The following is a 27,441-nucleotide window of genomic DNA, read 5'->3' on the forward strand; positions in this document are numbered from 1 at the left end:
TGTGAATCAGATGTGGCATGAGGAGGCTACAAAAGTCACCAATTTGACATAAAGTGAGCATAATCTGAGCCGTTCCTATAACACATAAACAAAAGTATTTTTTAATATGAACACAATCATCACAATCACAAAAAGTACAACTGGTTCATTTGTGAGAAAAAAAAATCTATACAATGGGGTCTCGATTTGCGTGCGCGCTTGCGAGAGGCTTCTACTTTTGTCGAGTGTTGTTGTCGATGACGACGTAACACCGGAATACGGTGCACGCGCAGCGCTGAGCAGCAGGAGTAGTTGTCATGTGAATCAGCTGGGCCGAACGACTAAGTGGAAATCCACATCGCGGCTCGCTTTTTCGAATTCAAGGTAATGAACATTCTTAACATTTCTTTTTCGGCATTGCAGATAACCGCGTTTAGTCGCACAAGTATTTATATTTCTGCAGGCTTTTTGCGTTTCGTGACTCCTTTGGTACCAACAGCTAATAGCTAGTCCTGCTAGCTGGATAACTTGGCTCGCGTTCATGCCAGTGAACTTCTTATCTTGTCAGTCCTCCTCTGTTTACATATTTTTGGGAATAATTTCAATAGTGTTTAAACCAAGAATATTTAACATTGAATTGCTTATACTTCACATAGTCGGAAAGAGTATTAGTCATGGGCCTGCCTGTGTAGCCACCTTGCGTGGAGGGACCTTTAAATCCCTGTCGGTTCTTCACACAAGTTAGTAAAATGAGTGTTTGCTGCACGTTTGCCGTGTTCTTAAGTTTCTATAGCCATGCCGTTCCCGTTGGGTATTTGCTCATGAACACGTGTTTTCAATGAAGCTAAAGTTATTTCATGAGCTAGCGAACTGGGCTATTTTCTCAGCCATTGCTAGGAATCAAAACAAAACGTACGCTAGTCAGTTAGCCGAGCAGACCACAAAGATGAACCGTGCCATTTATATACGTTTAATTGTGACTAATAAACATGGGGTTACTGAGGAATGTGATTTAGTTACGCGCCACGGTGTTAACCATTTGTATTTTTTGATATATTAAGTCTCGACTGACGTGATGCGCGCTTTAAAAAGGATAACACGTTATAAGTAGGACAATGGGGAGTCATGTAAACAAAATGTAGCAACAGTTAATCTGGATCGAGAGCGATCGGTCCTTCGTTTCGTCTTGAGGATTTGTTACATAAGCATGTCTCAAGACCCGACTGAGCGAGGCGAATGGTCGTATGTTGAAAATCCACACAAGTTTCAAGTCTTTGTTTATGGTGGAATTGAATTCACTTTTGGGAGTGGGGTTGGCAGATGGGACAAATACAAAAGGGTCCCGTTTGGCACCATGAAAGGATTTGAGGCGTCAATCCATTTTATTGGTATCTCTACTTCCACCTGGTGGTTAAAATGATAATTGTTTCCGTATCCCATTCTGTGGCCATAATATATTTATTTAATTGCAACATGTCCGAGAATATCAGAATGTGTGTCCGGGCATTGGAAACCAAATAGAAAAATTGTTGATCATACATGGTAATTCGTGTAGATAGAATTGTAATGTCATCACAGTACCATTGTGGTTAGCATGTTTACTTCGCAGACCCTGAGGTTCAATGCTTGAATCTCGGGCTTTCTGTGTGGAGTTTGTTTCGAAAGAATGTTGCAATTTCCTCGCACCATCCAAAAATATACATGGTAATTTTAGTGAATATTCGAAATTATATAACGTGTGAATGAATGGTAGTTTGTCAAAATGTGCCGTGCGGTTGGCTGGTGACCTGACCAGCCTGTCATTTTTGGACGAGAGAAAAAATGTTTGTATTTGTTTATTCCCAGCCTGCATCTGATGAGGCAACAGGATGGCGGGAGCAGAGGTGTGCACCCCTGCAAACCCCACGTGCAAGATTATGACCTTCAGGCCCACAATAGAGGAATTCAAGGACTTCAACAAATATCTAGTTTATATGGAGTCTCAGGGTGCGCAGCGTGCTGGTCTAGCCAAGGTATGATGACTTACGCATTTCCTAATGCTCTTCACAAAAACAACAGTTCTTTGTTCCATCTTTTTCTTGTAGGTGATTCCTCCTAAAGGCTGGAAGCCTCGTCGTACCTATGATGACATAGATGATTTGATGATTGACGCTCCCATTCAGCAAATGGTGGCCGGCCAGTCAGGGCTTTTCACTCAGTACAACATTCAGAAGAAGCCACTCAATGTGCAGGAGTTCAGGCGATTGGCTAACAGCGACATGTGAGTATAAGGCCAATGTTATCATGCTAAGGGACTCGTCCTTTATCACCAAAGAGCATACAGTGGATGAGTTTTGTTGTTTACATTTCGTGTGGGCATCAGGGTGGTTACGCCTTTCAGTTTTGAGGACAGGTCTAAAAGTTACCGTATTTTCCGGTGCATAAGGCGCACACGAAAGCCTTGATGACCCTGCGCCTTATACACAGGTGCACCTAATATGTGAAGTAATGTTGATTCACAATCGGTCTCGCAACTACTGTCAGCAGTCACGGACTCCATTGTAGAAGAAGTAGTGCGTAACCCCAGCTGCTAATGTAGCACCTTGTAATGTGTGCCTTATATTTAGAAAACCTTTGGTAAACTGCGCCTTATAGTCCGGTGCGTCTTATACATGTTTGAAAATCCACCATTCTTTGGAAGTGGGCCTTATACTCCAGTGCGCTTTATACACCGGAAAATACGGTATCTTATTTTTTCCCTGCCGGTATTTTTGGCTGCAGAGATTAGCAACACTTCAAACTTCTTCATATTCATGTCACCAATCACAAAAGCAAATGTCGGGAATTGGCTCATATCGGCCTTTCCAACAAAACTGACAGAGGTGATGAATGTTTCATTCTATGATACATTTGTTGTAGGTTGAAGTTCTTTTTTTCCACACAGGTACTGTACGCCTCGTTACCTTAACTATGAAGATCTCGAAAGAAAATATTGGAAAAACCTCACGTTTGTTTCCCCATATATGGTGCTGACGTCGGCGGCAGCCTCTATGATGAGGTAGGCTGAATTATTTAAAATGCACTAACACATGTGTTATGGTTCTTTTTGTGGTGACATTTTTTGTTTCTTTATTCTTTTACCTTGTTCAACATTGACTTTTCTAAAGTCGCCGCTATTGTTTAATATTGTAGGATGTCGAGGAATGGAATATTGGGCACCTGAACTCAATCTTGGACATCATCGAAGAAGACTGTGGTGTGTCCATCCAGGGTGTCAACACTCCATATCTCTACTTTGGCATGTGGAAAACAACCTTTTCCTGGCACACGGAGGATATGGACCTGTACAGCATCAACTACCTTCACTTTGGAGAGCCCAAGTCCTGGTTAGTTTTTGCTTTTAAGTGCAGCAAACAGACAAATGAAAAGCACTTGGTACAACAGAATACCCCATCGTTCGGAAATACAACAAATTTTATGACCAAGTGGACGCAATTCCAACCTTCGCAACAAAGTGTACCTCACTTCAATTTCCCAAACACTTACTTAGCCTCGGGGCTTTTTTAATACTATTGATCTTTCAAAGCAGCACAGCAAATGCTTATTTAATTCTGTCAAGTAAATCAAATTAAGCCATTACATTCAAACGGTGCCACTAATCAAAATAAAAGTGTGAATGCAGATTAGATTAGGTTGATATAATGTGTAAATAACTATTGATCAGGCTACGGGCTCAGTCTGGCTTCTATAAACATAAAACAATGGAGAAGGGTCATTCTTGTCGAACGAAATCACTTTAGTTGTTTTCATTTTTTAGTCATTCACCTCCATATATTGGATATTTTAATAATCTGTCATCATGTAATTTTTATGGTGTACTTATCGCCCTTTTTCAGTACTCTGGTCTTGTTTGCTACGGTTTAATTAATGTTGTGGTGGCTCCCTGCAATAAGTGAATGTACTGTAGAACAATTCAGTGGACACTTGATTTGGTATGATGCAATGCATTTGAATGCAAAATACAACAGTGGCAATTTTTCTTAATCTAAAATAGTTTTGCAATTATTGGGCGTTATATTCCTTTTCCTCTTTTGCCGTTCCATTACACGTTTAATGTCTTTACATTGCAGTGTTGGTGAGTCATTTTTGAAATCCCATGCTGAAATGATCATCTTAAAATGTGGTTGGTTAGGCATACAATCTTTGAGACAGTGTAATAAAGTTATTCTGGTTTTAATACGTCACAAAAATAACATGCGGCGAGCAAAAAATATGAAAGATGATGTGAAACAGAATGAAATATTTATTTTCCAGTCCTGTGTTGAATTAAGAAGCTTGAGCCTCCCGCCATCAATCTATACATGCTATGTGCCGTTTCTACACCTAGGTGTCAGTAAATCCTCAGGTTGCATTTCAATGTAGCCATGACTTTTGGTGTTTAGAGAAGAAAACTGAGATTTGCTGCCTTTTGTCTTTGTTTTGATACTTTTCTATAGACGATGTACTTTCCTAAATTTGAGAGTATTCTACAAACTGTAAAGAAAGGTATTCTAAAGATTAAGAGCGGCTTGCATTTTCTTTTTGTTTTTGTTTTCTTCTTTCCACAAGATGGCAGTCTTGAATTGACAATCCCTCTTTCATCTTTATCGACACTCCCAAAACACGAAAACGCACAAGCACGCACGCACGCGCACACACACACACACACACACGCAGCACGCACAACACACGCACGCACGCACGTCTCCAACAAGTTGTGAAATTGTTTTTGAAAGTTGCAAGTAAATGTAATCTCTGTCCGTGTTTTGCTTGATAGGTATGCCATTCCTCCTGAGCATGGGAAGAGACTGGAACGTTTGGCCACTGGTAAATTTTCATTTGGATTCTCCTTATATGAAGAATTTTGCGCCTTATGGCTTAAACCACAGGTGTCAAAGTCAAGGCCCGCGGGCCAAATCCGGCCCGCCACATAATTTTTTTCGGCCCGCGAAAGCAAATCAAACTTGTTAAATTCCATGATGATTGCTAAAATCTGAGCCAAAATTTCATATTTTTGGATGTCAACCACAATAAAAGTCATTATTCTTGACTTCAGATTTGAAAACGAGTTATTCATTAATTTGCTGTGTGCTCTATATGTAATATTTTAAGGAATTTAAACATTCTAATGGGTTCCCCAAATTCATAACGGCCCTCGAGAGGAAACCATAACTACAATGTGGCCCGCGGCAAAAAATGACTTTGACACCCCTTAAACGGTTTAAACAATGAAACAAAAAAGCTCTCGTGTTTGAATTACAATGTCATTATTGGGAAGTGATTTTTTTTTTCTCCCATTAGCTGCTGAGAAATCAAAATGTCAATTTTAATTGTATGTGCGTAAAACTGATCCAGTATTTTTTTTTTAATTATTTTTCTCGAAGTAGACATCTGTAATCTTTTCATTTTTGTGTATGTGTGTGTGTGTGTGTTACCAGGTTTCTTTCCTAATAGCTCCAAGGGATGTGAGGCATTTCTCCGTCACAAAATGACGCTAATCTCGCCCTTTGTGCTAAAGAAGTACGGCATTCCCTTTGATAAGGTGAAAATGTCTCTCTTTGTCTTTTCACCATTGAAATGATTATTGTTTAGGAACTTCAGAAAACAGCTTTTCTTGCCCCTGGAATGAGCTAATGAGTTGTGCCTATTTTGACAGAGTGCAGATATCGACAGTGGCTTATTTTTCATTATAGATGTATTATTTCCCTTCATTTGTCATTTAAAAGTATATTATTGTATTGTGTTGCACCCCTCTTATTGTTTCCCTCTCCCAAATTCAAACTTTCAGATCACGCAGGAAGCCGGAGAGTTCATGATCACCTTCCCTTACGGCTATCACGCCGGCTTCAATCACGGTTTCAATTGTGCAGAATCAACCAACTTTGCAACCATCCGGTGGATAGACTATGGCAAAAATGCCACACAGGTATCAAATCAGCTGTGATTGCCATGAAACCACAGTCGTTTACCTCACTGCTTCATATTTTTTGTGCTTTCTTTAACAACCCAAGATGCCAAAAAATTGCAACAAAGTCTTGCTAGTAGTAAAGCAGCGATTGTGTCAAGGAAGCGTGTAAAACTAATATACCGTTACTCAACCGAGAGACTGCAGAACAATGTCATCATTAGGAGGAGCTAAATGGAATCGTCAATTTCTTTTGGGACTTTTTGCTTTCTGCATTTCTGACATGAAGATTTCTTTGTTGTTGTTTTTTTTTCTTGGCACCGTAATGTTTGCATTTGTATACTTAAGACAAGAAAATAACTAATCTGTTGGGTCAGAATCATAATCAGAAAGCCTTTAATAGTTCCACAATGGGGAAATTTGCAGTCCACAGCAGCAATTTGAAAGGGGGCGGGGTGAAAAGATAAAAAACAAAATATTCTAAGCATAATAAAAAATGTCAGAAGATTGAGGTGTATATTGTAACTGTGAATAAATGTGTCATAAGAAACTATATTGTGCAAGTTTAAATGTGAATGTTTATTTGAAAAAAAAATAGAAAGACCTACTCTGATGAAATGGCGAGCTAATTTCAGTTGAGAAGAGTATGTTTTTTTTTAAAATGTCAATTTGAATTATATATTAACAGCATCTAATGTACACCCTTCTTGTAGTGTACTTGCAGTAAGGATATGGTGAAAATATCAATGGAGCCTTTTGTCAAGCGGTTTCAACCTGACCGCTATGCCAATTGGATGCTCGGCAAAGATTCTGCGCCCATCGATCACACACTGTCTACTCCCAGTACAACGCCTGAGTTGCAAAGCTGGTTGCAGTGGCGCCACAGGACGAAATCCTCCAATAAAAGGTATTGTTCACATTTTCACAGTTACTTTTTATGTTTATCTGTATTTGTGACTTAATTTTAGAGCATGGTAGAACTGCATATTTCCCCCCACCCCCCTTTCATGTCTTCAATGCTATTTTCATTGCTCATACAGTGGCTGCCACTCTCGAATGCGCTTAAAACGTCTCCGAACCACAAAGGAGCCCGTTGGCCTGGATGACAGTTCTATGTGTAGCACAAAGATGACAGGGCCATGTGGTCCGCCAGGGCCAAAAATGAGACGTTCTGTCGAAGAGAAGCCCTGTAAACCAGAAATGGTACACGAGGACGAAGAGGAAGAGGAAGAGGAGGAGAAACATGGACAAAGGGAGACGAGACAAAGTCAGAACTCTCTTCAGCTTTCAGGTAAGACTTTTTCCACCTATTTTCAATGTTGGGTTATACTGTGATATATTTTCCAGGGGTTATTGTAAATAGTGATAAAGTGTGTGTTGAGATTGTTGCAGATAAAATGTGTGCAACCTACTATACATTTACAGGTCGCTGCAGACAAATGTGTGTCGTCAAGGTAAACAGAGTTGAGGGCAACACTTTTGGTTTCTCTCATATGGATCTCCCAAATTGTCAGTCAAGATCCAGTTCATCCCCGGCGTCCCCAGAAAAGGAAGATTTAAAGGCAGAAACTGACACTCATCATGACCCTGAAGACACTTCAAGGCCTGAGATCAACGATAGGATTTCCAAAGGACTCAGAGACTGGTCTGAGCCATCTCAAATGCCTCTAGAAATAAACGCATCTACTTCTGAACCCCAAGACCTCTTAAATTCTCAGGACTGTTCTCCCAGGGGCCCTCCCCCCGAGACCGCCACACTCGCGTCCTCTTTCTACACAACAAACACCTCTACAGAGACAAAGATGGGCTTGTGTACTCTTGATTCTGATGCACAGACAACAAACTTATTGTGTACAGTTAACACTTCAAGCCCAGAATCAAGTAGTAAAAGCAGCATGGACAAAACTTCAGAAACTTGCACAAACACAATTGTTAATCCAGAGTGCTCAATCACCTTTGACCAAAAACATAGCCACTCACAATGCACTACCGCGATAGATTATGATTCAGGACCCGAGACAGCAGAGGGAGGTAGTTGCACATCATGTGTTCCTATTGTCTCTTTGGGTCATGAATCTGTGTTAGAAAACAGCAGTTGTGAGCAACGTATTTCTCCCCCTTTGCTACAAAGGAACACAGTGGATATGCCACACCTCACTCCTGAGCCAGAAGGTACTTTTGGAATCAGCTCTTTACCCCCCGTACTGACCCAAGAGATGCCCTCCCTTACCCCAGCGGACGATGGGCTAGCTGCCACCTCAAAACCTTGCACGTACTCCCACCAGTTTGCACCCGTACTCCAGCGTGAAATGCCAGAAGCTTCTTCATCCTCCGGTGGAATTAAACGGGAAGAGATGGATTCAAGTATTCCCAAAGACTCTTCTCACACAGAACAAACCCACAACTGGCATTTGCATGCAGTGGATCATTTTCACAGCACACAAATTCCAAGGTTAGAAACGGATACTGCTCCTCTGTCTGACAACAATGACGTTCACAAAACATCTGATTGTGTTCATAGAGGAGTTTTAATGTCTGAAATCAATGCAGAAAAGCATGTAGTGGTTGGAAATATCATAGAGAATGAGGTTTCCTATCAGATAGCACAGAGTGTTGCACCCCTAATTGAGCAAAATTCCAGTTTAGCAGAGTTAGTAACAAGAGATCACGCCGAAGAGCAAGATCAAGTCGATGTCACATCGAGTCAAAGCACCATTGGTCCCCTTGAGCCTGGTACCTCAACTGATAATCTCCCTGCTCCGCCCATCCCAGCGCACCATTACTCAGAATCAGAACTTGACTTTCATTCACACTGTACATCCCAGAGTCCAGACACAGAGTCTAAATATGACACCAGTAGCATTCGGGGGAACTTTAACACACAGATCCCTGCTGTGCTCATCCAAAGCCTCCAACCAGAACCGCCCTGTGACTTCACCCATGACTCCATACCATACACAGTATGGACTGAACCCCAATGCAAAGAGGTCACACATCTGGAGGACCCCAAAGAACATTTTGAGATCCAAGAGGGGGACGCTGGACCTCTTACTTGGGTTCAGCTTGAGCCCACCTCAGTGCTTTCAGTCACCGCCGCAGAGGATGTGGAGTTCTGTAGCGATGAAGGTGAACCCAATGGGGTCCTCTCTTCAAGGGGGGAGCTCGAAAGAAGGCAGAATTCTTCTGTTGGTGCTGTGTTACCTTTCGTAATGGAAGGAGCTGTGCGCGATGCAATGTCTGATACGGAGCAAGACGAGTCCGATGAGGATGACGAGCAGCAGAGCAGCGCCAGTGAGGAGAGCAGCAGTGACTCATCTGATGAGGAGGAAAGCTATCCAAGTCACTACGAGTGTGATGAATCAGGCTTGGAACCAGGGGAGGTTTGTGCTGTGAGTGTTTTATCAAACAGTCCTTGTACACACAATGGAGAGATCTACTGATTACCACCCACCTTCTCGCTCATGCCAGTACCCCGCTCGGTCAGTCAAGAGGACCACAAAGAGCCGGCGTCACCCACTACGGAAACCCACTGCCAGGGCTGTGCCCACTGCGGTCAAACATCAGGCTGCCAGTGATGACGGTCAGTATATGCACGCTTAAAAGTTCATAGAGAGGTGCCGTTGAGGTTTTGCAGTGACATGTAAGCCAAGAGCTCGTCTCATTCTTAATGTGTGGTTTGTATTGCATAGCAGATGGTACCAAGCCAGAAACCATGAACATTTGGCTTCTTTGGTTCATTGCAGCAAGCCGGAAGACAAGTTGAATTTCATGAGGGGAAAATGATTCAACATCAACAACATAATAGCGCACACCATTTCCTTTGTTTAGGTAGTGAGGCTATCAAGGAAATTACCTCAGTTGTGAACAGCCTTTGTCTTTATGCGGTGAACAAGAAATCAAAGTAATGCCAGGTAGCATTTGTGTTGCCTTTTATAACCACTCAACGGTTTCCCCACTCGATTCGCCTCATTTTTCACGGTTTATAGGTCTCCCAAAATGATCCCGCTGACGTCAATGTGAGCATTAGGCAAAAAAAAAAAATCTTTGTCCCATTATAATAAAATACCCTTGTTATATACACTCCTTTTGTTTTCATGTTATGGAAGGCAAAGGGCCCTCAATGATCAACTGTGAATACACGTATACGCACAATCTCATCCTTCATCTTCGTGTTAGTGTTGAAGGATCAATCATTTCGCCGCCATCGTCACTGTTTATTCCTCCTTGCACAAGGTTTTTACCATGAAATTGCCGTAACTGACAAGCCTGTTTTGTAGTGACAATAGTAGCTTTTAGTCATTTTCTTTCTCATACACGTTCAAGTCTGGAAATATTTGTCTGCATAAGTGATGAGTTGAGATGTGATTTTGCATGTGTGTGTTTGTGTCCCTCTATCTGTCTCTCGTTCTGTCTGCGTGTGTGTACAGACGAGACATCTCTAATAAAACAGATACTCACACAATGATCAATGTCCATATGCCCAGACCTCGAGCCTCCTGAAGCAAGCTTCGCGGACACGGAAGACGAGCCTGAGATCGAAGCTTGGGCAAGGCCGTTGATCTACCTATGGCAAAACAAAAAGAGCTGCTTCACAGCGGAGAGGGAATACAATGCTCATGCCGCCACCATGGAGCCGTATTGTGCTGTATGCACACTCTTTATGCCCTACTATCAGGTGAGCTTGTCTTGTGCCGAGAATATCCTCTTGGTGCGCCTGTGTGGGTGGGTGTGTGTGCGCGCGACCCCGTAATCATGTGCATTGATTGCAAGATGCTCACTGTGCATTAACACACCTTAAATACAGCTACTCTTTGATTTCTAGTCACTTAGGTGATAATAGAGAACTCAATACACACAGATCACTTTGTCAGATTGAAAGGTCTAACCCCAAACTACATTTAGAGGTGATTTATTTCATATAATAATTGATTGTTACTTTCAATAGATTTTAGTCCTTTTAACGCATGGAGAATGTTCAATCTTTTTTTTTTATAATGGCCCACTCACTAATTATCAACACACAGCTCATTGGAGTCCATATTAAACCGTTTTAATAGTGTTTAATAAACCAAAATAAAACATTTGCTTCCTTTCCTCGGAGTCGAGTTTGCCTAAAGGACATTATGAAATAATTCAAGCATTCCGTATATTAGAGTGAATGCCGCTGTGACAAAATAGGGCTTCATGATACCTAAGTTTTGGAAAGATTGTTACAAAGATTCATTTCACGGTATCTCGGCATAATGAGGCTAAAGAAATAACTCGTAATAGATTAAAACTGTTAGCTCACTTGTTAAAATGATTCATGACAATCGATCATTTTTCCTAGTCTTTGTTGATGTAGAACAAATGCATTATATTCTAGGGAGAAGACAAAGCAGAGGACGGTAGCCCCCAAAATGCAGCTGACGGATCAGATTCTTCACCTCGCAAGCAGGATTTTCCGCATTGTTATCGGGGTCCGAGGAAATCCAAACCCCTGATACCAGAAATCTGCTTTTCCTTTAGAGAGCAAAATTGCCCTCCAACACCCACCAATCATCTGATGCAGGATGATGGCACCTCCCCTCTGCTCTCCTGCCAAGAGTGTTGCCTTCAAGTACATGCAAGTATGTATCCTGTTATTCGGATAATGTAACCCGAGAGGCACTGTGAAGTTTCAGGTAGATGTGTGCTTAAAGTAGAGTTGATGGTGTTCAGACGTAGTGTGTTTGCCACCTACTCCCTTGGGACATATTTAATTTCTCCATCTTCTGTCTCTTAGAGGGTCAGTGAGTTTAAGCTGTGAATCATTTCTACTCAAAATTCCACCCCTGTTCTGAGTATTAGAAGTATATTATTTCCCGAGTCGACGGGACGAGGTCTGCGTCGTCTGTCTGAGTCTCCTGTACTTGGTGTCGAAAAGCTCCAAGTCAGAACCAAAAGTCTTCACAAAAACTGTGGGAGACCTCCAGAGTCTCTCTGTACCCCATGTTGAAAAAGGCACAGCATATTATTCAAATCCTTCATCCATGAACTTTAACTGTCATCCAATTATTTGTCTAATCTACACACATTCTTCGAATATCTTAAATCCTTATTTGGTACACGCAAACACACACTTTTAAGACCCCCAATGTTCTCAGCCTACAATCCCCTTACCCTAAAAAATGACACCGCTTATCCTTAAGTCGCTTTCAATCCCTGCCGTGCCCCTAGTGTTGATCCCTTCATGTTTTATCCTTGAGGGCATAGGTGTTACTTAGGCGGTGTGGTGCAGCTAACCACTGCACATTGTGCATCCGACACAGGCTAAGTTGCTCCATGTTCGTGTGGTTTAAAGTGTTGGAGGACATTCTGTCATTTGACACTGATGACAAAACCACAAGTTTACTTTCAAGACCTTCGGTAAGGGACTGGTTGAAGCATCTTTTGACTCTCTGGTGTTATTTGATGCCTGGGAAAGAAAGGGACGTGAGACCGGACATAATGTGGTTTGGTGATGGATAGCCGAGGAAAAGAACAGACATACAGTCATACGAAAACTTTGACTATTAAAAAGCCTCCTCCATAACTTCAATGTCCCAAATCCCTCAATTTATTTTTCAAATTAATTCTATCCATTAAAACAAACAAACAAACAAATAATACATTACACTGTGACTCCATTTCTTTCATTGTGTATTGTGGTCAAAAGTTCATGTCCTGCGACGGGAAATGTTGCATTCTGATGACAATACATCAGAACCATTTAGATTCACATAAATGGCGACTGCGACCAATTTCACACCTGTCACACAAATGTCATGTCTGTCACACAAATATGTAAAGTTAACCACTAATGTGAAGGTATAATAACTTGTGTCATTACACACTCAACCTAACAATGGCAATGTGTACAGTAGAATAATGTAATCCTATCCGTTAACCCTCCAAATGAGCATGACACTCTTACATGAACGCAAAATAATGAATCTATGGTTCCCCTTGGGGTGCAGGCTTTGCTGCCCACACCCCCAACCATTTTTTTCCAATACATCTTCAAAGTCTCAGGATCTTATTTTCGTCTGCCAATGTGTCTGGCAATTGATTTCCTATTATCTATCAAGTGTTTACTTCTTTGTAAAAGACTCGCACAACTCTTCTTTTAAAAGATATATCTGCCCGCACGCACTCAGCACTCCACCTCCCATATTCACTTTGAAACAGAAACTTGAGTTAGTCGGAAGCATAAGACAGTGCAGACAATGAGAAAAACAAAAAGGCCATAAGGGAATTACAAAAGTGAGTTTGGCCTTATTGCTGTATCACAACAGCCATCTCCTGAGCGCCATGTTTTAAAAAACATTTCAGAGAATTTCGCTGTCTGGGTGCATTATATTCCACTTTGTGGCATGCAATTGTTCTTAACCAAGTGCAAATTGTGGGGAGTCTTCCGGGAAATCCCTAGAAATTATGTATTAATCGCTGAACAGCCTTTCAGAGGCATATTGACTCAGTAAATATTAACACTGGCTGTGTGTTTTGGAGATGAAGTTTTAGTAATTCCAATTTCCTTTTAGGTTGCTATGGTGTTGCAGCAGATGACGCCAGTGATCAGTGGTCCTGCGATCGTTGTGCGGAGGGCATATTCACAGCAGTAAGCATATTTCACAGTGACAATGTTTTTCTCAAGAGTTATTTTGTATAAATCAAGATTTTTAAGCCCTTTGTCATATTGCTCAACTCTGCTTTCACAAAGAGTTTACATGTTGTTTATTTTGTGTGCATCTTTTTATTATAAGCTTAATAAAAGACGCTAACTTTTAAACCTTTTGAAAGTGAGTCATCCCTTTCAGCACGCAATTATTTTCCATGAAGCAGACTTTGAAGGCAGACCAGTAAAAATCTTCTTTTGCTTTCTCGTCCCTCTTAATGTTTCCCCAGGAATGTTATTTGTGTAACCTCCGAGGCGGGGCACTGAAGAAAACCCAAAACCACAAGTGAGACAAGCTTTGGTTCTGTGATTAGCTCTGCAAACTCATCTCTGATCCCCAGAGCACAGTCACAATAAATGTTCAAGCGTCCTAATCGCACCAGTGAATTAATTTGTTTGCATTGTGTGTAGATGGGCCCACATCATGTGCGCAGTCGCGTTGCCTGAGGCGAGGTTCAGCAACGAAGTAAAGCGGGGTCCCATTGACACGAGTCGGATCCCCATGCAGCGATACAAACTGGTAAGGCTCTCACTCGCATCCGCAGACCGAGCACCGGAATTCCCCAGGTCCTTAAGGACAGGCTTGGTCTAATTAATGAAGTATTCACAGCTCCAATTGACGACGTGAGACGAACATGCCCGCAATCAAAGCGAGATAATTAACGACTGGTGGGTGCAAGCGGGGCTTGTGTCAGTGCAGATGTCCGTAAGTGTATGTAAGTGTGCTTGCATCTGCTGTGTGTATGTGTTTGCCTAATGAGAAAACCGCAGTGTGTCTCAACAGACTTGACATTTTGCCATCATAGTTGCGGGCAGCACGATAGCTCGATGCAAAGACAAAGTAGCGGTGAGGTCCTTCTTCAGTTCAAGCGGATAAGGTTGAACCTTGCCTGCTCATTTCATCTTAGATTAGAGTCTCCAAGGGAAGTGTTATCTTATAAAAAAGATCACGCCATGACAAGCCTGTGCAACATGAACAGGGAGCTGTTCTTTACAGGCCATGTCATATTTTGTGAGATTATCGATGCTATACCTTTCTTTTGTTTATGTCTGTTCATTCTAAATCCTATACGTGCTTTGAGGCCAGCAGTGGACCTGGTGCCCCTGTGTAGCGCCCCAACCACATTCATAATTCACTGTAACACAACACACACTCACAGGAGAGCACCCGCACACATCCATAATTTATTGTGGGAATGTTCTTAACGCATGGCTCAACACAACCACCCGAATACACCCCACAGAGGGCACAGACATCGCACAAAGTGGGTTGGGCTCCGATGTGAATGCACAAACGTTAGATGATGATCGTGTTCTCACAGTACTTTTAGGTCTCATGCTCATTGTTTTTCCAACAATTAACGATACACACGTGCTCATACAAAAATGGCGTTTTTACGGACGCGTCGTTGGTCGCATTCCAGTCACAATCTTGTGATGCTGGCTTCGATGGGTAGACGAGATTCTCTGGCCAGCACTTCAGCGCATCAGCGCACATCCGTCCATAATGGCGGAGGTGTGGGAAAAGGCCTCGGGAAATGTAGGCCAAGTTAGTCATCACACAAGCACGCAGCGGATGTCCTTCTCTTCAGTAATAAATAGATGAGCAAAGCAAAGGAGACCATATTCATCAGAAAAACAGACAAATGTGAACCATTTATATAAAGCATTCATGTAATATTTGGGCTACTTTTACAGGAAGACTAACGAAAAAAAACAAGAGTTGGTGGAATCTTTGATGCAGTACATTTTGTTCTGCAGGTGGTGGCGAGACACGCAAAGGCAGCCCCGTTGGCCAGTTTACCTGAAGTCAACTCTCTTGAGTTCGACTAATTTGGGGTTGAATTCTAATGAGACAAAGACTAATTATATGCATTATACACATGACAAATTCCTTTCAACTCTGCCTATCCAATACTCTTGTCAACAATATCTTGCATTATTGGCAGATTAAATTTTGGAAATCAGATGCGTGAAATCTGTAATGTCAAATGATATAATTGATTTTATACGTTTGTTGGAAATAATTTGGGTGTTCTATATATATATATATATATATATATATATATATATATATATATATATATATATACTTACTTAATATATACTTTTTTTGGGGGTGGGCTCTTCCACTTCAGCTTTCAATTCCATCGTTACAAACTTAATTTTGGTTTATGTTCTCTCACAAGTATTTCATGGTGAAAAACATCAGTGCACCCCCAGCGTTTCACCAATTTTATACGTGTTGCTAACTGCACGTTCAAACTGACTGCACTTAACATTCAGGCATGCTCTTCCCTGGTAAATGATTAATTGACCGATTAATTTAATAAATATATGATAACTAAAATAGGTTCTCCTTTTTAGTAATTTTTTGTCCCTTAATTATAATTGGGAGAGAACTAGTGACTCAGTGTCTTTTGTCCTTTGTTGTAAAGTAAACAACTATTAGGTATTTTGTATGTGTTTTGGGTGTTTGCCTGTCATCATCAATGTCTTGTGTCAGAATTTGTGAAAAGGTAAACAAAATCTAATTACATATGTTGAAGACGTTTTGGATAAGATATATTAAGATAAAGCGTATCGTAACATGGATGAATAATATGTTTCGTGTTTCCATGTCCTTTTTAAAACTACTTTATGTACCGGCATGCAGAACATTGGTGTTGACAGCGCAGCGCCACAAATTTGATCAAGTGACCTAATGCATCATTAGGCAAGCCAAATTTACATATTTACTCACCAGCTAATTCCCATTTGGCTCATCAACTCCACTGACTTCATCATACCCTATATAAGGTATCCTTAATTTTTCGTCAACACATGCACATTTCTATAATGGTTCCTTGGAAGATAAATGGAGAAATCGCAAGGGATGTGAAATTGCGCCTTGAGGCTTCTATAGCAACTACATTTAAAAAAAAGTAGAGTTGGTTGCGAAAGAAATGAAGTGAGAAGGGATGCATACAAGCAAAGATAATCAGCAGTGCTATAATGGCTGAATGTCGCCATTTTTTTTTCTGCCTTCGAGCGGAAACTACTTGATGGACTGTTTAGTTCACAAAAGTGGCCAGTAGGTGCGAGTGTGTTTGTACACATGTGCACGATGGTCGCATGTGTGTGCATACCCACACCGCTGAGACGGATGGTTGCGGTCACCTCCGATGATGTCATCTGATTGCTCTTATTTGAGGCTTTCCTTCGATTGTAACACATGAAACAAGACATTTGCCTGGCCAGCGCTTGACTTCCTTCCTCATTCATTTGTTTATGTACAATGTGGTTTCAAATGACGTGAGTCATTCAAGGCACGACCGCGAGCTGACTCATTTCATTGTCTTTTAATTAGCTGTTTCTGTTGCTCATTCTGGAGCACTGTCTAATGAAATTCAAAGCCGGCGTTTTGCCCAATCCAAAGACCGCACGGTTGATGATGATTAGGTGCAACTCGAGGATTCAATGACAACGTTGCCGATATGACCAAAGAGATTCTTTCCTCCAGTCTTTTTTCAAACTGAATTTATTTCAAAAACAAGCTATGTTTCCTTTGGCTGTCGCTCAGCTTTGTTGAAAACATCATCAGTGATGAAATGTGTTTTTCATCTGTTCAGCACGGCAGGAAATTAACACAATAATTTTAAGCCAACTTGCTTCAGTTCTTGATGAATGTTTTGACATTTATCCGGTTTGTTTTGCGAAAAGCTAATTTGGGGGGAACAGATTTGAGAGGGTGAGTAACATTACATGCAAACATTCCGCTGCATGTATTCCATTTCCCTTGGTCATACATTTGCTAAAACCACAATGCAAATATTCAATGGACTCTACCCCCGGTCGGCGTCAGTCACCGCCTGGTGTTGACAACGTCTTGTGGTCTGTGTGTGTTCACAGAAGTGCATCTATTGTCGTAAGCGCTGGGCGGGGAAGCGGCAGGCAGGTGCGTGCATCCAGTGCTCGTGTGGCAGGTGTCCCACCTCTTTTCATGTGACCTGTGGCCATGCCGCCGGGGTTGTCATGGAGCCTGACGATTGGCCCTATGTGGTGTCTATCACTTGTCACAGACACCAGTCGCGGAGCTCTTTGGCCGTAAGTGAATAAGACAGCTGGTTCCTGTTGCTCATTGATCATGGGCGAGGCGACGCAAACATGATTCAGTTGTGTGATGAGTTACTACATCAACACCAAATGGACAAACGTATCGGAACGTATGTCCGTTGTAGTTAAAGAAAGTGAAAATGTGAGATAATATGAAGTCGGTCACAGAGCTAATAATAATACATTTAATTTATAGGTGCCTTTCATAACTCTCAAGGTCACTTTACAGTCACAGGATTTTCTGTGGGTGAGCAACGGCAGCCGCACACGCCAGCGTTCACAACCTCAAAGTAACTCAAATGGATTGAAAGCTAGCTAGCTAATAACTAGCTAGATAGCTAACTAGATAACAAAGAGCTAAAATTTACTTCTCTATTCAGCATCATTTTTTTATTCTTGAAACTTAAAACCTTGGATTGATCCTCTAACTCATTCACTGCCAGACATGCAAAAATGTGTCCACACAAGTGCCAGGGTTTTTGTCATTCTCACTTGAATTCCAGGACACACAGAATATTGAGTTTTAGGACTACATAAACATTTGATGCAGCGTAAGAAACCTTAGACTTTCTTCTTTCATCAGAAAAAAATAGTTAATTCCCAAATTATATGGGTCTGGAGTTATATGAGCTTGAAATGAGGGCGGCTGTCCAAAATACAATGCAATACATACATGTTGGTTTATATAGCGCTTCAACAGCTCGAACAAAGCGCTAACATAGAAAAAAGTGGAAATGCCACCCCCTCGTGGAAGGGAAAACATTTCCAGAGGTCTGGCCAGCGGTTTATCGTCACCCAATCAAGAAAAAAGAAAACCCAAACTAATTCGGCAATGGCCCTCTACATCACATTTTCAATTCCCAATAAATTCGTGAATGGCAGTGAATGAGTTCAATGCAAATGAGTTCCAGAATAGAAAAGGAACTTAACTTTTCGAGGGACTCTAATCGTCCATTTTTTTCACTAATCACTTCTTTTTGCTTCCCTTTTGTTTTTTTTTTTTAGAAGCAGCGGGGATCTCAAGCGTCCATCTCGCTGGGCCAGACGGTCATCTCCAAGCACAAGAACCTGCGCTACTACAGCGCCAAGGTCACAGAGATCACCTCCCAGATGTTCTACGAGGTCATGTTTGATGATGGCTCCTTCTCCAATGATACCTACCCTGAGGACATAGTGGTGAGGATGGATTTGGGTCGTTTAAGTCCGCATCATAAAGATCTCCCCTCCTCATGCACGGATTGCTGAAACATGTATATATAGTACACTGCATGTTATGATTAGTAGAGACCGACTGACTTGTGTTCATTTTGTTAGAGCCGAGATTGTGTCAACTCGGGTCCTCCTGAAGTCGGAGAAGCCGTTCAGGTGAAATGGCCCGACGGACTCTTCTACGGTGCCAAATATTTGGGATCCAACGTGTCCTACATGTGCCAGGTATGATGCACACAAGTGACCCACTAACACACTTCCTATTTGGATCTCTACAAATGCAAAAGTTGTCTCTGGAATGGAGTCGAGGGAGTGCCCGCGAACTCCCTCAATGTCATAGACGATCGTCACTCTGTCGACATGTTCGGGTCCGTGTGTGAATCGCTGGAGGGAGCGAAAAGACACCGTTGGCCGCAGCTTGAAATAAAAGCGCTAAAGCTCCCTGCGCTAGTCAACGCTGATGTGGAAGACAGAGCTGAGGATGAGAAGGGATGTGACCACGTACATTATTCAAACTCGCTGAAATATTCACCAGGCTCCCAGTCCCGCGGCCCGCCACTTAAAGCTTTATTTAGTCCAGCTGGGCGTCAGACGTTAGTTATGCGCTAATGCATCCGTGACGCACTCGCTCGCTTAAGTTGAAATTCTTTTAAAGAAGTTAGTTGAAGGACTTCTTTTCATTGCAACATAGTTTCACATTTTTTTTCTTTTTCACCTCTCACTGGATGAAAGCGGAATGACCATTTTGTCTGTGTATCTGTGTGTGTGTGTGTGTCTCTCTCTCAGGTGGAGTTTGAGGACGGTTCACAGGTGCTGGCAAAAAGGGATGATATCTATACCCTGGATGAAGACCTGCCTAAAAAGGTGAAGCGCCGACTTGTAAGTATTTGATTTTCACTGCATGACATAATGCAGTGGAACCTGTGGAGTCAAACACAACACCAATTTTTAGCAGTTAGTACCAGTAGTTATTGGAACTACAACATATAATTAAATTCTAATCGAAATTAGCGTGTAGTAGAATGCAAATTTCAATTTGGCTGCAGTTCGGATAAATACCCACCTTCTTCATTTTGTTTATACATGTATTTCTTAGCCCTGGTGCAACCTACCACGAAAAATTTTAGGAATACATAAACATTCAATGCCGTGTAAGAAAACTTAGACTCTCTTCTTTCATCAGAAAAAAAAAGAGTTATTTCCTAAATTATATGAGTCTGGAGTTATCTGAGCTTGAAATGAGGGCTGCTGTCCAAAATATAATGCAATATACGTATTGGTTTATATAGCACTTTAACAACTGCTGAAGCTGGAACAAAATGCTAACATGGGAAAAAGGGAAATGCTGCTCCCTTGTGGAAGAGGAAAACATTGCCAGAGGCCAAGGCCAGTGCTTTATCGTCACCCAAGCAAGACAAAACTAAGCCCAAACTAATTCGGGAATGGCAGTGAATGAGATAAAAAACTAAAAGACCCATATATCGATGTTGTACCTTATAATACGGAGAGCCTGATAGTCTGTAAAATATGGTAATCGCTGTGCCAACACCTGATGAGACGTGCCCTTGACATGGAATGGAAAAGCTCACTGGGTGCCGTGTTAAACTTTCCACCAAAAGAGAACACTAATATATTGTGAAGAGGTCATGTGTCGTGCTACAATGGACTAATGTGGCCTGGAAATGTCTCTGTAGATGCAGTACACTAGTGCCGACTGCTTCAGGGCAAAATGTTTTACTTTCTAATAAAACACCAGTATTTTCACTCAGACTTAGTTGGGTGCTTAAGAAGTGCATGTACCATATTTTTTCAGGATGTTGTGCCAACGCGCTGCTTATATAGAGGAATGGGAATTGAGCAGCTGTTAGTGAATTCCAGATCAACTCATCCAAAGTGATTGTTCCTTTCATTTTATGAAACGGGGACATATCGCCATGCGGGCAAGGATGACCGTGGTACAACCTCATCCGCGGTAATACGCACAACTATGCGCGTGAAGTTGGATATGACTGCTATACTTGGTTGCCATGGTAATGGACAAAAACCAACAAAGTGAAGTTGCGAGCGGCACGGGAGTGATGTCGAACGCAGCTGTATGAAAATTGGGAGACATGTTGTGAATGGATTGCGGATATATTGGATATCGTGTCCGCTAGCGCAGATGTTCTGGCTGTCGTCATTTCTCAGGAGCCGCATAGCAATGACACGTATTTGGTGCAGCTTGGGAGATTGGTGATAGACCTTCTTCCTTTTGAGGGTGAAAAACCTTCTACAGATGCTCCCCAATTTACGAACAAGATACTTTCCGAACGGTTGTTTGTAAGGTGAATTCGTTCGCAAGTTGCTTCAGTGCATTTCATATATGTTCAGTATATGTTTAAAGGACAACAGACGCCTTTGGGCAAGTCGTGTCCATAATTTGTAAAATCACTTCAAATGACTTCTACTGAGCGTATTTTACAAAGATTCCACCGCATATAGCTATACTTTACGTTTTAAGACTCGCGCTGAATATTCAGGAAGTCTTGTTTGTTGTTGAGTTGGTGACGATACCTCCCGTGATGTCATGGTAGGTATCGTCACTGACAGAGAAATCGATGAAAACGTTTCTTCAGCCGTCATCTGTTCTTTCAAAGAAGTACAGATGACGGCTGAAGAAACTTTTTCATCGATGGGCCACTCCTGTACGACTGAGAGCTTACACAGACGTACTGACCGAGAAAATGACACACAATGCACTTTGGGTACTTTGTTTGGTCTGAAAACTTCGTGTTCATCCGTGTTGATGGCGAAATTAGAAGGGAAACACATAAATAACATGATGGTAAATCGTGTGTCGCACAGAGACTACTATTTGATACTAGCTGACACAAATTCCCAGCAGACAAATCAGTCCATTTCCAACGGAGCTTGGGCGCCATCTTGTGCCTTTTCTGCGTGCTACATTGGAGGCCAGATGCCTCAAAATGACACGGATGGACTTCTTTAATTGATTGCAAACATTTATGCTTTCCTCTTCAGAACTTTTCGAATCATATTCATAACTGGATGAGTAACAAGAAATCATCTCCGAATCTGAAGCCATTGTTTTGATTCTCGAGCAAGACAAAACGTCTTGGCGTGTGGTCACGAACAAAGGGGTGGGACCTTCTGAAAGTGAAACTTTCTTAGGTCATTTTGAAGTAGTTTTGGGACACTTTGTCATTTTTATTGGTGTTTTTCATTTGACTAAAACTATCAGCCTGCGTGTTTTGGGTATTTTAGATGCTATAAAATGTTTTTCTGATGTCTGTTAGGAAACAAAAACCATTTTGTGTTTGGGAGCCTTTTACTGAGCGAGTTGCTTGTTCTGTAGCCACAAAGGGACATAAGTCTTCTTGTGCCGATCCCAAGCCCGGATAAAAACAGAGGGTTGTGTCAGGAAGGGCATCCGACGTAAAAGCTTGGCCAAAACAAACATGCGTATCATACCTCTGAAGATGGAGGTTACTGATTCTCTGTGGCGACCCCACCAAGGGAAGAGCCGAAAGGAAAAAAAGAAGAGTTAGGAAACAAAAAATGGTGTCGATTGTCCTTTAAGGCTTATTCAACTATGTTGAAAGTTTATAGAAGTATGTTTCTGGCTTGTATATTGAATTAAATACATAACATTAAATACATTGTGCATTTAATAAAATAGATTCTCTATAAAGATTTGTACATGTTACTACAAACATGTTCCTATGTACCGTTGTTTGTAACTTGAATGTGCGTAAGTAGGGGAGCAACTGTAGTGTCTTTACAGCGTACAGTCTGTACTTACAGTAAAGTCTCGTTATATCGATATCGGATATATCGATAGTCCCGGTTATATCGATACTATTTCTATGCACGCGCGGAGAAAATTACATGCAAACAGGGTCGGATATATCGATAGTCCCGGTTATATCGATATTTTTTCGGACTCCCTTGAATATCGATATAACGAGACTTTACTGTATTTTCTAAATTCTATGCTTCATTTTTCTAAGTACTTACGTCATTCACTGCCATAGCTCTTCTTGGTTGTCATAGTCACAATGTAAAGTAAGTGAAATATGGAAAAGTGAGATGTAAGGGGGGAAAATGCATCATATGTTTTTATGTTATTTCCATTGGGCAAAATGGATTCTCGCCGTTGAAGGACTGACTGTTTGACCTCAGAGGTTCCACCGTGTTCTTTGTTTCAAGGACTGACAGCTTCATTAAAGCTCCCCTTCCCTGTCTTCCATTGGCAGTCCACCGCTTCCAGCATGCGTTTCCAGGACGCCTTCTTCACCACGCAAGGGGAGAGGAAACGTCAACGAACTCCCAATTCTCGTTTCCAGAAGGACTACGTGGCGCTACCGGATCTCCGTGCCAATGGCAAAAGCACGTGGGAGCACCACAAAGGGAAAGAAAAGTGATGGCGAGGCCACTCACAAAAGACAAATGAATGCACTGAAGTCACAAGCAAAGTCAAGGCGGCTGTGTGTGTGTGTGTGCGGTTGTGTTCCTGAGATTATATTTGGACTGGAAACGATTTCCTTGTGACCGGAAAGACGAGAGGACGGTTGACTTATCCAGGCTTTCAAATGCATTTGTACATTCTTACATTAATGATTGTTTTGGAGCGTTGTGATTGCCCAGTTGGACTTTTAGGACATGGTGACTTGAGGATGTCGTCTCTTCCTAATCCGTCAGGGATAGGAAAAAAAAAGCAAACTGTGTTTTTACAATTGTTTTTTCATTTTACATTCTAACTGTACAGACGTTTTCCTCAGATGCTTGCTCATGGTAGGTTTTTGGAGGTTCTCTCAAAGTTTGGATTTTGATCTTTTCTGCACCTTGCTTGTTTTTTTTTCTCCTTGTGCGTTAAACTGCCCCCTTGCATGTTTCAAACACTGTCGCTTAGCTGCGTCATCATGGCTTCCTCTCTGCTCTCGTTGGTCCCTCCATTATGCTTTAATGACTTTATTCATATTTGATCATGACAAAAATACACACATTGAGATTATGAGTTAGGAAAAAAAAGTAATTGTTCTTGACAGACGGGAAGCCATGCTTGCGATTAAACGTGAACTGCTTCTCTGTCAAATGAAATTCGCTGTTGAAATTATTTAAAATTGTATTTATTTTTGTGCTTGCTATAGTTGAACTATTGCTCACTGCTGTAAGGAAAACAAAATAAAATGTTTTTTTTTAAATTGTGAATATATATTTTGCGCGACGTCGGGCTACCACATTTATTCCCTTCTCGGTGAGATTGTGATGCATTACTGGTGTTGCTAGTGCGATATGAATTCAGCAGCAAAATCAACCTGTTTTTCTCTGCTGCTGGGGGGCGGCCATTTTGACACTCAAAATGACATCACAGGCGTTACGATACATGAAAAGACAAACATTTGCACTCACACCATCACTCAACTAAATTCCTGCCGGATGTGCAAAAATGTGTCCACTCCGGAGTGTACACTTTTTTTGCCAGGGTTTTTGTCATTTTCACTCAAATTTGCCCCACAGAATATTAAGTTTTTGGACTACATAAACATTCAATGTAGCATCAGAAAAAGTAGTTCATTCCTAAGTTACTTGGGTCTGCAGTAATATGAGGTGCAAGTGGGGGCGGCTGTACAAAAGGCAAATGCTGCCCCTTTGCGGCAGGGAAAAACATTGCCAGAGAGAGGTCTGACCAGTGCTTTACGGCACCCCCCCACAACCAAAGACCCAAACAAATTCAAGAATGGCGCTCCGCGTCATACTTTCAATTCCCAAATACATTCTGGAATGGCAGTGAATGAGTTAAGTAGGAACCAATCCCATGATGGCTGAACACAACTCAGCTGAGCGTACGATGACACCATCAGCAAGTCTCAGAAATAATCTGGAAAAAGTTGACAAATACAGTGAATACCATTGACGAATGCTATGGTTTGAAATGGAATAGATGGTTTGAAAGCTTAGTTATGCTAATGAGGTGATACCAGATCAAATGAGGCAATCAGGCCAGTCGTATACCCCATACTCAGGCAGGACAATAGAAGTAATCAGTGTAGCCACAGGGGCGAGTCCTCTGCTTCCCGCAACTTGAGAGCAGGGACCAATTATAGCAGAGTCTGGCACCACCACGTCTGGACAGTAGGTGTATATATATATATAGGGCATATATATATATATATATATATATATATATATATATATATATATATATATATATATATATATATATATATATATATATATATATACAGTAAAGTCTCGTTATATCGATATCCAAGGGAGTCCGAAAAAATATCGATATAACCGGGACTATCGATATATCCGATATCGATATAACGAGACTTTACTGTTTATATATATATATATATATATATATATATATATATATAGGGCCGAAACTACCAGCAAAGATTTTAGTTTGCTGACGAAGCCTCTTGGATAAGAAGCGAAACATCCGACACCTTCAAAAAAGTACAGATGACGGCTGAAGAAACCTTTTCATCGATGGACCACTCCTGTACGACTGAGAGCTTACACAGACGTATTGCTAATTTGTATGAGGTTGAAATGAGGGTGGCTGTCCAAAATACTATGCAATACATACTGGTTAATATAGCGCTTTAACAACAGCTGAAGCTGGAACAAAGCGCTAACATGTAAAAAGGGGAAATGCTGCCCCCTTGTGGAAGGTAAAAACATTGCTAGAGGCAATGGCCTCTGCCCATGGCCAGTTATCAGCACCCAAACAAGAAAAAAAAAAACAAAACCCAAACAAATTCGGGAATGGTGCTCCCGAATAAATTTGTGAATGGCATTGAATGAGTTAAAAATTGTCATTCCGTCCATGCTAGTGGCATTGAATGACTAATAGAACAATTTAAATTGCCAAAAGTACAACGAACCTGTGTATCCACGTGTTGCTATTTTTACAACAGAATAACATTTGTAAATTGACAATGATTTTAATATAACATTTTAATGACATTTCATTTGGTGGTGTTCAATATGTGTCTTGGCTCAGTAAAGGTTGTGAAGCACTGCTCGAGATGGATGAATAGACTCGAAGTAGCAGAGCGTATAGTCGAAGAACTTAAAGCACAGCTGAAGGGGATCACAATGGAAGCAAGAGATGTCAAGAATCTCATTCAATTACCAGCTTTAGGTAATGCGCCTATCTTCAGGGTATTTTCACTCCATTCGCCAGAAATTTCAATCAACTGAAAAGTCTTCAAGGGTGGATGAGCAACCCCCTCGAAGACTTCAATGCCAAGAGTCCCAAAAAGGCTTTTTTAAAACAACTAAATGAATCGGTGATGCTTGGAAGCACCTCCCAATAAAGAACTCCTTTAGAACATTTGGCTTCTTCTGAATGATGACATGATGCTGAGTGACAACAAACAGGATGTCATCAAAAAAGGTGCAACATTCGCCTGACTTGAGTGCAGGTCAACTGGGGAAGAGTCCAGGATTTAGATATATATTTTTTAAATTATCTCAACTCTTGCCTTTTATGGTTTCTCTTCACAGAACATGTGAGGGCAGGTGAGGTTGTCAGCATAAGATCAAGACGTAAACTGATATATTCGCCTTTGGGTTCTTGTCATCATCTATCTACCCCATTGGCCTTCATTTCCGCAGACGCTGCAATAATTTGCCTGTCATCCTGATATTTCATTTTACTCTGTGAATCCTTCGGATACATGATCTTATTCTCCTGAGGGGAATCTGACTTCCCCCCCCCACTTGAAGGAAATCATTTTACAGAAGATAGCATCAGAGTAATTATTGGCCTTCTTGAGTTTGACATTCCTCATCTCTGAGCAGTTTTCTGTAACACACAAAAAATCATAGGAAGGTGCAAGTGAAGATCCTCATGCAGATGTTTTCAATTCACCAACTTTCACATCAACCAGATGTCCAGTAGAGCACATATGGTTTTACGATTGGATGTGGTTTAATCCCGATTTCATGAATGTATTCGTGTTTAGTCATCATTTTTCTGCAGGTTGTACACTACGTTCATGGCCTCTAAGAACTCTTATGTTTGATTCCAGTGTGGCTTTGGAGCAAAATGCAGTGAGACCTCAACTTACGAACTTAATTGGTTCCCAGACAGAGTGTGTCAGGCGAAAAGTGTGTATCTCAAAAAAAAAAATCCCATAGGAAACCATTAAAATGGGAATAATTCGTTCCCAGGTTTCCATAAAATATACTTTTCAACTAAATAAGCCTTAAAACTACACACAACATACCTTATTCTATGTGTAATAAATGTGCTATTGTATTGTAATGAAAGAAATACACTGCATTGTATCATAAAGTCACTTTATTTACATTTGTGATGGTCATTTATGGCTTGATGGAATGGCGTTGGAGGTCGGAGGTCAAAGGGAATTGCTGTTTGGAAAGAGAGGCGCATTACATGAGGACTGTAATTAAAGACATAAACTGTGCTGTAAAATAAAGCTTTATTTACCTTTTTGATGGTCGTTGATGGCTTATGGAAGGAGAGTCACCTTCCATAAGGACTGTTGGTAACTTAACCTCTGGTGCTGTTCGGTCG

General features: G+C 41.3%; 1 protein-coding gene across 1 annotated transcript; it reads left to right on the forward strand.

Annotated features, from left to right (window-relative positions):
- Window positions 1-237: 237 nt before the first annotated feature.
- LOC148892781 (lysine-specific demethylase 4C-like) lies at window positions 238-24,082 on the forward strand. The gene is given in 23 exon segments (XM_089005922.1): window positions 238-363; window positions 1,825-1,991; window positions 2,064-2,239; window positions 2,903-2,970; window positions 2,973-3,016; window positions 3,151-3,344; window positions 4,775-4,824; window positions 5,436-5,539; window positions 5,786-5,923; window positions 6,616-6,809; window positions 6,943-7,193; window positions 7,328-9,291; window positions 9,371-9,482; window positions 10,387-10,577; window positions 11,268-11,511; window positions 13,444-13,520; window positions 13,808-13,863; window positions 13,989-14,097; window positions 17,469-17,663; window positions 18,678-18,848; window positions 18,987-19,106; window positions 19,668-19,760; window positions 23,138-24,082. Coding segments are annotated over 22 exon segments (4,863 nt in total). The 5' UTR covers window positions 238-363; window positions 1,825-1,847; the 3' UTR covers window positions 23,306-24,082.
- The last annotated feature ends 3,359 nt before the right edge of the window (window positions 24,083-27,441 follow it).

This window comes from Hippocampus bargibanti, linkage group LG10 (assembly GCF_051943395.1).
Source record: "Hippocampus bargibanti isolate YZ-2025 linkage group LG10, ASM5194339v1, whole genome shotgun sequence".
Taxonomy (NCBI): Eukaryota; Metazoa; Chordata; class Actinopteri; order Syngnathiformes; family Syngnathidae; genus Hippocampus; species Hippocampus bargibanti.